Raw genomic sequence first — 13,536 nt, 5'->3', positions numbered from 1 at the left:
CTGTGATTTTTCTTTGTTCTCTTATTTGCTGCTTCCCTTCAGTCTCATTTCTCTCTCCACAAAGAGTTGTTTGTTACCTACTTTTCCAGTTCTCGCAAGTGTTTCTTATCTTTGGAAGATAACGTTAACTAAAGGAGGTTAGAGGCCAGTAATATGCATACATAAAGTGAGGAGGAGATACGGCTGTCATGTGGCCTCAGTTTGTTATACTCACTTGGTGTTCATTCTGTTCAAGTGCAAATATCAAGTTCTTTAACAATGTTCAAAAGGTAATGCCTGAAATGGTAACAGTACTGTATCTTCGCTTCTCATTTTGCACATCATTCAGCAAACCTGCACCTTTCCTGGGAAACTTGCCAGAACACTTGAATAGTGCTTTGGGTTTTCTGTTGTTTTTTGGGGGGGTTATTTTTAAGAAATAACATGCATGTACAAAACCCATTGAAAAATAAACAAAAAACCCACTCCCAACACAGAAACGGAACAAATGCCTACCAAAACGATACGCAGCATGGTGAAGTAGTATTGCAATACTATAATTAATCTCAAACAGTGGAATTTCTTGGGCTCTTAAATTATGGAAAGGTTAGATGTTGTACTCGTTTTGGTGTGTGGCGAATATGATGTTGGAGAAAGGAATACACTGAATAAATTTCCATTGTAATAGGTCAGAATCGTAAGTGTATGTAATACTTAATATCATTGATGACAGCAGTTCTTTGGGAAATCACAGGTACTCTGCTTTTTTTTTAGGTGGAGGTAAAATCTGGAGAAGAAGACGAAGAAATTCTCTTCAAAGAGAGGGCAAAACTTTACAGATGGGACAGAGATGCTACTCAGTGGAAGGAGCGTGGTGTTGGAGAGATAAAGATCCTCTTCCATACACAGAAGAAATACTACAGAGTCCTAATGAGAAGAGACCAAGTTCTTAAGGTCTGTGCAAACCACGTCATCACCAAGGAAATGAACTTAGTGCCCTCTGATACATCCAACAATGCTTTAATTTGGACAGCCACAGATTATGCTGGTGAGTTTGTCAGGTGGTTTTTGTTTTTCGAAGTGGTCTGTAGTTTCTGCGGCTTTGGTTTTTCCCTGGAGATTGTAAGATGAAAGTTATTTGTCTCTGACTATACTTAACAGAACTAAAGAAACCTGTTCTTGGATTTATTTTCAGATGGTGAAGTAAAAGTAGAGCAGCTTGCAGTCAGATTTAAAAGCCAAGAAATGGCTAACTCTTTCAAGAGGAGGTTTGAAGAATGCCAGCTAAGCTTGTCAGAGTTACAGAAGGGACACTTATCTCTGGCAGCAGGACTGTCAAAGGACACCAACCCCATTGTGTATTTTGAAGTTTCTGCTGATGATGAACCTTTAGGACACATAACCATGGAACTATTTTCAAATATTGTCCCTCGAACTGCTGAAAATTTCAGGGCCCTGTGCACAGGAGAGAAAGGATTTGGATTCAAGAACTCCTGCTTTCACAGAATAGTCACTGACTTTGTGTGTCAGGTAAGTATAACAGGAAGCTCTTAATTGAGAGAATGAGATGCATCTTGACTAACAATGGCAATTAAAAGAATCACTTATACAGGATAGCATGTTCTTATTGGCAGCATGAATCTGGTGTGCAGATACGCTCATCTGTCCCTTCCAGGCATCTGCCTTCCTGCCATTTCAGGAGATGAGAAATGGTACAAGCAGCACATGCTGCCCTAAGCTAAATGCTTTTTACCTGTGTCTGCCAGCTGCCTGATGCTGTAGTGTTACCTAGCACTGACATGTTAGTGTGGAAGAAGAAAGAGAGAGAGGGATCTCCTCTTAAAATGGACAAGGGGTCTGTTGCTGAACAGAAACTCAAGGGACAGTAAGGGTTCCCAAAACTACCATTCAGCCTCCTCTCTCTATGGAGAGGAACTTCTGTATGCTGACCTGCTAATAACACATATTTCCAGGCTTCTCTTATATAACCAACTTCCTTACATGCTGCACTAATGTTCCTGCATGTTACTACATCCCTGAAGATGAGGTACAACCCTCTACAAACTTAGAAGTAGGCAGTAATATATGAATGCCCTGTCACCAGAATAAAAAAACTGTCCGGTCTCTTGATTAGATATCACCTGTGTCTGAAGTATGCCCGTTGTGGCTCTTTTGTTAAAACTTTGTGCCTTTCTGATAAGGAAAGCAGTGTTGCTCATGTAGGGTTTAAACTTGTTGTGGGGTATTCCACACCCCGTAAGGAGCAGACTTCCTTCTGAAACAGTTAACTGCACTGTGCATACCCTCAGAAAAAGTGAGTTTTTATCACTTCAAATTGGCGTATTCTGTTTGCTCTGCTTTGCCTAAACTTTCTCCAGGTACAGTGAGAAGCTTTTCAATGAGCATTAAGGCTTTCCTTCAAAGATATGATAACCTACACTCTCACCTTTATGTGTACAGTCCAGTAACTGGGAGACAGAAGCTTGCTGCCTTGCAGAAAGACAAAAGACACTGCTCACTAGCAGTAGCTGCTCTCCTGAAGAAGCAGTAATGTGGGAAAAGCCGATGCCTGCACAGAAGCAGGAAGTTACTGGTCACTGGTACCTTAACCCTTTTCAAGTGACCAATTCTGTGCCTGCAGGGATTAAGCTAAGGCAGGCCTTCGGTGAGATAACCAGGTCCCAGCTATCAAGGCCAAGTGATGCAGGAAGCAGGCAGTGGGAAAGACTGGCCTAGAGGAATGGTTGCTACACGGAGCAGGAAGATAAAACACTCTGTTCAGAATAAACAAGGGACAAACTTTCCATTACTGCTTCCATTACCTTGAACAAAGCTGCTGAAGCTGGGAAGCATTGTATCTAAATAAATATGGTACTTGTGGAAAACTAAGAATGAGTGCTTCCAAAGCAGTCCTAACTGTTGAAAGTGGATATAATTTTGCTGTTGGTTCATGTTTCAGGACTTGTTTAAGTTAATGCTGTGTGCCCCCCCCCCTTTTTTTTTTTTAAGGGAGGCGATATAACTAACCATAATGGAACAGGTGGACGGTCAATTTATGGAACAGCATTTGAAGATGAGAATTTCGAAGTGAAACACACTGGTCCTGGATTGTTGTCAATGGCAAATAAGGGCAGGGATACGAATAACTCTCAGTTCTTTATAACACTTAAAAAAGCAGAACACTTGGACTTCAAGCATGTGGTATTTGGTTTTGTGAAAGATGGAATGGATGTTGTGAGAAAGATTGAATCCTTTGGTTCTCCTAAAGGACTAGTGAGCGGAAGAGTTGTCATTACAGACTGTGGGCAAATATAGAATTTGGGTATACAGATGTTCTAGGAGTATAAATCAGTATTTAGATGTTATTGACTAATTATTTCAACTTGTTAAAATGGACATTTCTGATGTATAAATGTAAAATTACAGCTTAAAGTTGGATTTTTTATGTGTTCTAATTGATTTTTTGCATGATAAATAAGTTCAGACACTGGCATATTTCAGGTGTATTTGTGTTATCCTGACATATTTGTATTAAATGTCAAATTTTAAAAATTAAATCTTAGTCTTGTTAAGATAAATGTCTTGTTTTCACTCTGATTTGCTTAGAAAAGAAAAACTTGCATGATTTGGCTTCTGTCAAATCTCGATTTTAAATATGTAAATTGTAAGTACTAATTACTGGTCAGTAAACTGAAGGCAGTTGAAACTTAATGCTTACTCAAATGTGCAGAAAGCAAGCTGAGGCAGGTAGATTCTGGCTTGTGCTGTCTGAAGTCTCAGAATAGCATGTCAATATTTGAAAGCTAGAGAATAGTTCTTAAATATTTCAATCTCTATTTTGCTAGAGAAGTGTACAAACTTTTTTTTTTACACAGAGTATTTCTAAAGGTCTTAGTTTATTGAAAGACATCTGCTTAACATGGGGATTTTACCTGAAATGCTGTAGTATAACCTGCTGCAGCTGCTATGACATGGCTGTCTTGCCTATCTTCTCAACGTTTATTAGCTGTTTGCTGTGGCAACTTGTCTGACCTCACTGCAGAGCTGACTTTAAGTGTGGCTTACATATGCTGTGGGTCATTTTATCTTTTTTAAATTGTTGTAGTTTAACCCCAGCTGGTGACTTAAGTACCAGACAGCACTCCGCGTCCCTTCCTCCCCCACCAAGGGATGGCACTCCCCGTCCCTTCCTCCCCCATGAAGGGATGGGGAGGGGAATTGGGAACAAGGTTAAACTTGAGGATTTAGGTAAGAACAACTTAGTAATTGCATTTTTTTAAATAATAATAATTAAAATTAAAAAGAGGGAGAAGGGGAGAGGAAGGAAACCCAAAGGGAAGGGAGAAAACAAGCGATGCATGATAGAGTTGCTCACCACCTGCTGACCGATGCCCAGCCAGTCCCTGAGCAGCCATCAGCAGCCCCCAGCCAACCCCTCCCCCCACCAGGCCTGCTGGCCCATGGTATGGAATACCCCTTGGGCTAGCTTGGGTCAGCTGTCCTGGCTGTGTCCCCTCCCAATGTCCTGTGCCCTGCCAGCCCTCTCGCTGGCAGGGCCTGAGGAACTGAAAAGTCCTTGACTTGATAGAAACATCAGCCAGCAACAACTGACAACATCAGTTACCAACACTGGTCTCACACCCGACCCAAACCACAGCACTGCGTAACTCTGTCCCTGTTGAAACCAGGACAAAAACTTGTCTCTTAATAGTGAATCAGCATGAGTAAAATTGTGGTTTTGTGGGGGTTTTTTTTATTCCTACTTTACATCTTAATGCTGCCATTATCAAAGTTTTCTTCAAAGTAACCGATCAGGCATTTTGATCTTTAAAATTGAAAATATGTAATTTGAATATTCTGCTTTGAGATTTATTAGTTTTTTAAGGCTAGTAGGAGTACTCCTTCCCTAAAGCTCCTGCAGAAGCATTAAGACTCTTGGACAATAAACCCCAAGGGATGGGGCCGGGCGGCAGGCGCAGCACAGCACCGCGAAGCCGAGTGGGAGTGCGAAACCGCCGGTGCCCCGCCCGCCCCTGCCCGCTCTGGCCGAGGGCTCCCCCGGCAGCGCCGCCGCCTCCCGGCCCGGGGGCACCAGCCCCGCCCCAGCGGGCGATGGGGCCGTGTGCGCCTGCGCCCCGCCGCGCGCCCGCTGCTTCCGCCGCGGCCTGTCGCGCCTGCGCCCGCCGCCTGCGGCTGGTGGCGGCTTCTTTGAGCGGGAGCGGTGCGGCGGCGCGGTACGGTCGGCCACGGCCCCGGGGCCGGGCGTCTCTGGCGGCGCTGCCTGCGCGGGCCGGCGGGGGTGAGATTGGAGGGGCGCGGGTAGCGCGCCCGGGGGAGGGGGGGCGGGAGGAGGAGGAGCGCCGTTCATCCTCGCCTGGTCCCTGAGGTGCCTGGGGCGGGGGTGTCTGTGTCCCCTTCCATAGGGTCCATTGTAAACACTGGCGTGTGGCGTACGCGTACGGTGTAGAGCCAGAAAAGGGACTGAAACAGAGTAGGAGCTTACGTGTGAGGTGTGCTCCCGCTAGTAGTGCCCCGGCCCCTCGGTTCTGATTGCCTTACGGTGCAAGAGCTGCAGCGCCGTCCTTGTCCGGGCTTGGAATTCCCCTGGAAACTGCAACTCCAAATCCGGTGCGTTCCCAAAACACAGCCTGAGCAGCTTGGCACGTAGTTTTTGCCTGCCACCTTCTGGTACCTGTCAGTTGGGCAAGATAATATGTAGATCCTCTTGGTACGCTAGGCATATATGAAATACATATAATAGGATAACTCATTTTATTTCATATCTTCTCTTGCCACAGCAATTACTAGCTTTATTTAGAATGTGTTAGAAGGGTTTGTGATTTTTTGCAAAGCCTAGTGATTAGTTCTGTTCTCAGGGAGCAGGAAATTGTCGCCTAGAATCAAACCCGTAGTTCGTAAAGAGACTGCCACAATGATCGGAATGTAAACTATGATGGGTATCATTCCCTTGCTGAGGTAAAGTAGTCTTATTTTACACCAGACAAAGCCAGGTTCTCTGTACTGATTGGAATGAAGGAACTGGATTGCTTCTCCTCTGTTTTCACTACTTGTGCTGATGTAAAAATGTATGGGTCTGCAAATTGGGTTAGGAAACTGATCTGCCTAAAAATCCAGGAGCAAAGACTCCTCCCACATGCTGGTGTTTCAAAAGTCTTTGACACTTTGTAGAAGGAATGCTCATTCACTAGGCACTTACTTTTATTTTGCCTGAAGTCTTTCACTGAGACAAACTTGCAGTTGCTTGCATCCGAGTTCCGTGGGTCAAATGCTTCCAGCACGTCCAGGGTGTAACAGACCTTAAGCGTTCATACTCATGCTGCAAAGGAACTAATATGTTGAAAAAATACCTGTGAGCAGCCAAAGACTGGGAGAGATTGATTGAAGGGTGGATTTGAGTTAACATGTAGTTGGATTGGGAGATTAAGTTGGTGCTGGGAATCATCAAATACAGAAAGCAGCCTTTTTTTTCTGAGGAAGTGTGACTTGCCATTTTAGGATCAGAAACCATTTAAAATATGAGGTGAAGGTTTGAGTTCTTTAGTAGCTAATATCTAGATGTATTTGCCCATAGTTTCTCCAGAAAGATTTGCAACTCTGGTAGCATTTTGTAGTGCTCTAGTTGCTATGTTTTTCTTGAGGAATATTTTGCTTTGAATTACAGAACTATTCTTTAAAGAAAAATAATTTCCAAAAGTTATCTTTAAAAAAACTATCACTGAGACTTTAAAGTGTAATGCTTGCAAGGAAGGAAATGCTAGATTTGTTTGCAAGTTTTGTTATTTCATGAGAAAGCAGTATTTAAGTACAAGAAAATACAGCAGTCGATCTCATCATTTAGAGCATAGCAGAGAGATGCAGTGAAATGCAACTAAGGTCATGAGACATGCTTTGAGTGATCTTTTCTAATGTATGTTTACTTGATTTTGCTTGTAGCCTAATACTTCTGTCATTTGTTTTTTTAGTATGTAGTTAAAAGTTAGTAGGAAAAAGTGGAGAAGGAAACTGACATAAGAAGCTTAGCTATCAAGATAGATGGCACTGTTTCTGTGATTACCTGATCCTACTTTTATGCCCTTATTTTATGTTACTGTCTTCATAGTGTCTTACAGTATCTCAAATATTTTAACATATAACACTATGACTATTTCATTATCAGACTGTGGGGACTATGTTTGCCTCTTAATATGAGGGGCATTTACATTCTGATATTGAAAAAAACCCCACTTCCCTTTTCAAAGTCAATAGTTTGTGGTAGGAATTCTGTCACAAGACATTGTAACTGTTAAACAAGTCAGTTGTAATTTACACTTTCCCTGAAAATTCTGACTATATTACAGTGGGTTTGTGCTTTCTTATAAGATTGCCTTTCAGAAGCGTTACATACTGAATATAAAAGTGGAAGCTCCCTGGTACACAAAGGTAATAACAAACAATGGTGCTTTGATGTCTTTTTCAGGCATCATATATATACAAATATATATATTCAGACAAAATATATACTAAAACTGTCTCATTCCTAAATTTACTTCAAGGTTTGTATTTTCTCATTTAAATAGGTAGACATTCTTGAATGTGATATCTGGGAGCCAGCCTGGGAATGTTAACATTCACATAAAGAGCACAAAGAATGCTTTAGAACAATGGTTCCCAACCTGTTTGTGTTTGTCCTACTTGAAGTAGTTTTAGCAGTCCACCTTGTAATGGATGGATACATTTGGTTTTAATTAAAGACACATATGTGTTTAGTATTTAGAATGTCTTTGGGCTTCTTGAGAAACACGTGTTGCTGGTACATGCAGACAGCAGGGTAGAACGATGTGTTTATCAGACTTTGGTTATAGAAAAATTAGTATATGAAGGCAAGCTGTACAGCTTCAGAAAGACAAATCAGGTTTGAAAACTGAATAATTCTTCCTATAGGTTAAGCTGTTAGAATTTTTAATTCATTTGTCAGGCTGCGTCAGTGGTTTTTTTGGTTCTTAAACCTACCTGATTACAAAGCAAGTATTTCTAACAAGTCCTTTTCCAATTCTTAATGTCAGCTTCTCAAATGCAAAATAAAAATGTTATTATTTTATGTATTCCAGGTGACATGGACAGCTTACTGGAAAATACAACTGTTTCTTTATCCAGATGTTCTTTAGAGTCAGAATTTACTGAAAGTGGAAGAGAGAAGAGCATCAGATCTTCTGGTGATTTTCTGCAGAGTTATAAAGACTGGGATTGGTAAGAGGGGTTTTCTCTTCAGCTCTGCTTTATCATTTATTATCTCTCATAATCCATATAAACCATGATGAAACAATATGTTTGGATTGCACTGATACAGAAGTAGTTTTAAGATCCTTGTTTCTTGTTAAGTAAAGAAATGTTTGTGGCTGATGTACGAAATAATGTGAATGCTGATTCTGATGAGAAGTATTGTTTTGCTCACTTTCTGATCTAATCTGTGTATGTTGGAATTGCTAATGGGATACAGGGATGATATAAACGCAACTAGGAGGAAAACAGATAGCTCAGACTGATGAACAGCTTTAAGTTTATTTAGAGATAATTTGATTCCAAAAGCCAAGAAATCTCTGTTCGGGGCTACTTTACACCAAATATGTAAAAATAATTTAAGAAGAGATTTTATATTTTTAGCTTTTCTGGAATTTGGTTGGTGGTGAGAGAAGAGTGTTGGTTTTACCTGCTGTATACATATGCTTACAGCCTGAAAATTCTAGTTATTGTTACTACTTTTAGGTCAGCAACATTATTAACTGTTGTGGTTAAAATCTTGTGAGTAATAATGCTTTCCACCCAAATGATTTAACTCTGCTATTTGTTATCAGTCAAATATCAAAATCTTAGATTAAGCAATGCTTCCTTTTTTGTACAGACTTCTCTCAGTCCTCTATATATGTAGCATGTTAGAAAAGAACCGAGTAATTTCAAATTACTGGTTTTTTTAATTTTTTTTTTTTTAGTTTTGATGGTGAGCAAGATTCTTTCTGTGGTTCAAGTGGTCTAGAAATAGAAGAAAAGACCATTAATTGCACTGAAACTGATGTAATTCAAAATACAGCTATATATGTGAAAACAGGTAATAAATACTGAATTTTAAATATTTTTACAGCTCGTGTGTGAAGTACAACATGTAATTTAAAAATTTTTCTAGTAGATGTATTTCTGCTCAGTTCATAAATACAATAATCAGCTAAAATGTATTTTGATTTGGGGATTTAACCTTCTATGTGCATGTGAGGAACCCCTTTAGAATTAGTTTAGGATTTTCAGACGTACTTGATGCAATACTAACATGTATTTTAAAAATAAAAATCGACCTTTTTATTAAACTGGTTGCCAGGTGACTTTATAATATAAACAAAGAAACAGGGTGGGGTTGAGGTTTTTTTGTTTGGTTGGTTTGTTTTATTTTGGTTTAAGTAGCTAGCTGCATTAACGAATACTGCAACTCTGATAAGTCAGAAGTCTTTTGTCAGTTAAGGATGGAGAACTGTCAATGAGGAAAGAGTTACTTGTTGTTCAGTTACCTCAGTAAGTTCTCACTAGAAGATTGTAGCAGGGCACAGGTGGCATTAATTCACTGCAGATGTTTTAGATGCTGCTGCAGTTGGAGGAGTTTGTGAATCAGTGTGGCTCTGTCTCTTGTGGGGAGTTTTAGAGGAACATTGATTTGCTCTTTTGAAAGTGTATCTGGAAGTGCAGTGACAGCCAGCCAGCCAACCAACCCCAAAGTGGCCAAAAGGAATCTCAGAAGCCAGGCAGAACAGATCAATGGAACTGTAATAGACTCTCACCCAGGGTTGTGTTAAACTGGTGGGCAGAGTATAAGAACAGCTTTCTGAAAACACATGCTCTGTGAAAAGAAAATAAATAAATTTATTTGTGCTAGGAAAAATGCATTACTATCTGGGATTGAAGGGAAAATAAATACAAACTCTGGTAAATGTCACATACATTTGTTTCAGATACGACTACTTTGTTTTTCTGGTTTCTTTTCACTTTTTTTTTTTATGCTTCTGTTAAGATTTGTGTGGCATTGTAATAATTACACTCCTTCCTCACCTGTGAAGCAATCACGCTGTGGTAGAACAACAGGTTTGGTTTATTGTCCTGCTCCAGCTGTGTTGGGTGATCAACCACAGGGCTGCATAATGCATGCCACCAGTTAGCCCTGATTACATCTTTTGCTTATCTAGTAACCTTTTTCCTGTTTCTTGAGGGTCCTTGTCATTGTCCTTCTTTTATCTTCCCTAGCTGACTGTCAAATAAACAACCTATCCCTAATTACTTTGTCATCATTGGTCTAAGTTCTGCTACAGCTGTACCTGTTGTGGTTTGGCCCCCACAGGCAGCTCAGCCCCTCACAACTTGCTCATGTTCCCTGCCCCCCTGCTCCCCCAGTAGGAAGGGAGAGAATCAGGTAAGGTAAGAGCAAGAAAACTTGCAGGTTGAGGTAAAGACACTCTAATAGGTAAAGCAAAAGCCATGTGCACAAGCAAAATAAAATAAGGAATTCATTCACCACTTCCCATCAGCAGGCAGGTGTTCAGCCGTCTGCAGGAAAGCCAGGCTCCATCACACGTAACGGTGACTTGAGAAGATAAGTGCCACATCTCTGAAAGTCCTCCCTTCCTCCTTCTTCCCCAGCTCTTATTGCTGAGCATGATGTCATAATGATGTGGGATCCCTCTGGTCAGTTGAGGTCAACTGCCCTGACTGTGTCCCCTCCCAACTTCTTGTGCACCTCAGACCTACTTGCTGGTGAGGCAATGTGAGAAACAGAAACAGCCTTGACTATGCAAGCAGTGCTCAGCAATGGCTGAAACATCCCTGTGTTATCAACGCTGTTTCCAGCACAAATCCAAAACATAGCCCCGTATGACCTACCAGGAAGAAAATCAGCTCTATCCTAGCCAAAACCAGCACAGTACCCAAATTTGTATTTCTGATACTGTCACCTGGGTAAACTTGGCCTGATGTGATACCTAGCTACAGCTGGCCTTGCAAGGTGTCCCTCCCCAAAAGAGCTCAGTACTTCCTTTCAATTATGTGTGAATTTTGGCCGTTTGACTATTTCTGAAACCCAGCCATTCCTCGCTGTGCTATCTGCAACTTTCATCAGTTTCTTACACTGTGATCAACAGATCCTTGTGTTGTGTCCGGTAGTTTCTTAAGTCTGTTTCTGTTAACTGAGATGTCAGGCCAACGGCAAGCCAAAGCAAATCACTTGCCTGAAGCCCTTAGAAAAATAATAGGATATTTTGGCTACATTATGATTCAACCTGTGCATAAATTTCATCCAGATATCTATGGGATTTCTATATTGAAGTGGAGGACCTAGTTTTACTTCTAAAACTCCATTGATAACTGATCAATTCAAGCAAGTCGTGGAACTTAGCTTTGAGCAATTCTCCAGAATTCTTTAGATCACTTTCTCATTTTGATACCTCTTGCTCTATACTTGTTACTTTAAATGCCTGAAGTTTGCTGTTGTGGGCCAATAATCATGTCAGTATTTAAGACTGACTTTTTAATGTGAAATGTTTTTTTTTCTTTCCATAGGCGGTACCTTACCATCCCATTTGGCTGCCAATATACAAGAAAATAGTGGCCAAAATGTTACCAATTGTTTGGTAAGGAAAATAGTGAGTGGAACTGATGCTCAGGCATGTGAAAGTAAAAGCTTAATACCACCTCACATCAGTCAAATTTATGATGAATTACTTATCATACTTCAGAAGCTCCAGGTAGGAACTGGAATAGCCTTAAAATGTTTGTTGAGTAGTGTTGTGAAGATTCTTGCTTTTGACAGAGGATTTGGAAATTACTTATATGTTAAATCGCTATTATGTACTAAAACTATTATTTATTACTGTTACTGTAACTAATCACAATCAGTTACATGCTAAAACTCTTGTCATCATCTGCCTCTTTCCCTAAATAAGTTCACTGATTTGGTAGTGGTGCTTTGACTTGCGTAGTGGGTAAATCAGATAAAATTGAGCTTGAGGGAATTTGAACACAGTGCTGCTACATCCAAGAGTGTTTTCTGATGCACTGTGGGTACGGAGAGAAACACCTGCAACCATTGCTTCTCCTGAGAGCGCCTGAAACTATTGTCCTGACTCTGGGTACTGAAGAGGGCTCGCCTTGATGGCCTCCTGCAAAAACCTTTCTGTGCTGCTGGGGAATCCCAGCAGTGCACCCCCTAACAGGCCTAGGCCACTTACAAAAGAACCTCCTGTATGGTTTCTTTCTGTAATAGCTCCCATGCTTCTGACTTATTCCCTGCCAGGTCTTTCTTTTGCAACATATGAGATAAAAAATAATTTTGTATCTCTCCTTTCTTCACCACTTTTTCAAGGATGCTTCCCGCTAATTGAAGAAACAATATAGTAATCTAGTGTTCAGCACAGACATTTGCATCAGACTCTGTTTTGTCTTACAATTAATACAGTTATCCAAAACTTTTGGAAGCAAAAGCCTAAGTTTTTCTAGGCTTATACTTGAACAACCATGTAGAGTGGAATTTAGTATTTTGGGAGGCCAAGCCATCCTGACGCACATTGAAGTCATTTGGGTTAACATGTGGGAAAACTGAATGTAGATGTGAGAAATTTTTGATCAGTTAAACAACTATTGTGTAACACTGTAATTTTACAAAAAGCTAAGCATATCTCTGGAAGAGAAAATCCAAGTTCAGTAGAAATTGTGACAATTTCATGGGCTTCAAAGTCATTTCAACATTCATTTTTTTCTTAATACAGAGAGAAAGTTCAGCACAGCAGAAGTATGCTCTGCAACTCCAGAAACGAGAGTGTTTTCTAACAGAGCGAGAAGCATTGCTTTTTAGACGTGAAGCAGCTTTGGCTAAAATAAAAGGCGTTGAGGAAGAAGTTCACACAAAATTTGGAATTGTGGAAGAGGTGCATTAGTGTATTTGATGATATTTATTGCTCTACATGCCATTTAACTTGTTTGTACTTATCTTAAGCCATCACATGTTTGCTGGATATAATGCTTATTTCTTTAAAATGTTTGAAATTCCCAAATGAAAGGTTTGCATTAGAAGTACCAAATAATGTTCTTAGAGTTTTTGTATGGCTTCTGTTTCAGGATGGTGCATTTAATTGTCTGATGTGTAGGTGCATTTTACTGTTAAAATTTAGAAAAGAAGGTAACTTGTTTCTAGAACAGTAAAAACTATATGACCAGTATTATAGAAAAAAATATCTGTAATGGCATGTAACTTACATGACTATCTTTGCATTAGCTGTAGTTGAAGTAGATTTCCTTGGAAAGACTTTAAGACACAATGAGATCTTATGACGTAACAGCTATGGCAGGGGGTACTGGCAAAAAAAACCACTCAAAAAGTTCAAAGGAAGAAAAGATCAGCCTAACTTGGGGGTGTGGGAGGAAATGGTATGACTTTTCTATAACAAGTAGTAGTAATTAACAACACCGTTCTTGTGAGTATTTGCTATTTAGGTCTTGTGGAAAGTTTTAGTTATTATCCAAAAGGTCACT

The 13,536-nt window shown here is 40.3% G+C and overlaps 2 protein-coding genes across 6 annotated transcripts in view; both read left to right on the top strand.

Annotated features, from left to right (window-relative positions):
- LOC121083846 (E3 SUMO-protein ligase RanBP2-like) overlaps positions 1-3,557 on the top strand; it is a 35,033-nt gene extending 31,476 nt beyond the window's left edge. For both annotated transcript variants that reach the window (XM_040584633.1, XM_040584632.1), the window contains exons 27-29: positions 754-1,027; positions 1,175-1,509; positions 2,989-3,557. In XM_040584633.1, the coding sequence (XP_040440567.1) occupies positions 754-1,027; positions 1,175-1,509; positions 2,989-3,294 (915 nt within the window). In that variant the 3' untranslated portion in view covers positions 3,295-3,557. The remainder of the gene's footprint in view (positions 1-753; positions 1,028-1,174; positions 1,510-2,988) is intronic.
- Positions 3,558-5,141: 1,584 nt separating this feature from the next.
- Positions 5,142-13,536, top strand: part of CCDC138 (coiled-coil domain containing 138) — a 40,163-nt gene continuing 31,768 nt past the window's right edge. The window contains exons 1-5 of one of the 4 annotated variants that reach the window (XM_040584630.1): positions 5,142-5,213; positions 8,088-8,226; positions 8,967-9,082; positions 11,569-11,753; positions 12,774-12,932. In XM_040584630.1, the coding sequence (XP_040440564.1) occupies positions 8,093-8,226; positions 8,967-9,082; positions 11,569-11,753; positions 12,774-12,932 (594 nt within the window). In that variant the 5' untranslated portion in view covers positions 5,142-5,213; positions 8,088-8,092. Of the gene's footprint in view, positions 5,279-5,343; positions 5,608-6,928; positions 7,420-8,087; positions 8,227-8,966; positions 9,083-11,568; positions 11,754-12,773; positions 12,933-13,536 lie in introns of those variants that run through there. The other 3 variants (XM_040584626.1, XM_040584627.1, XM_040584629.1) reach the window with 3 other exon arrangements.

Source organism: Falco naumanni, chromosome 2 (assembly GCF_017639655.2).
Source record: "Falco naumanni isolate bFalNau1 chromosome 2, bFalNau1.pat, whole genome shotgun sequence".
In the NCBI taxonomy this organism is placed as follows: Eukaryota; Metazoa; Chordata; class Aves; order Falconiformes; family Falconidae; genus Falco; species Falco naumanni.
The sequence above is the reverse complement of the archived record's forward strand: the minus strand, read 5'-3'. Positions and strand labels throughout refer to the sequence as shown.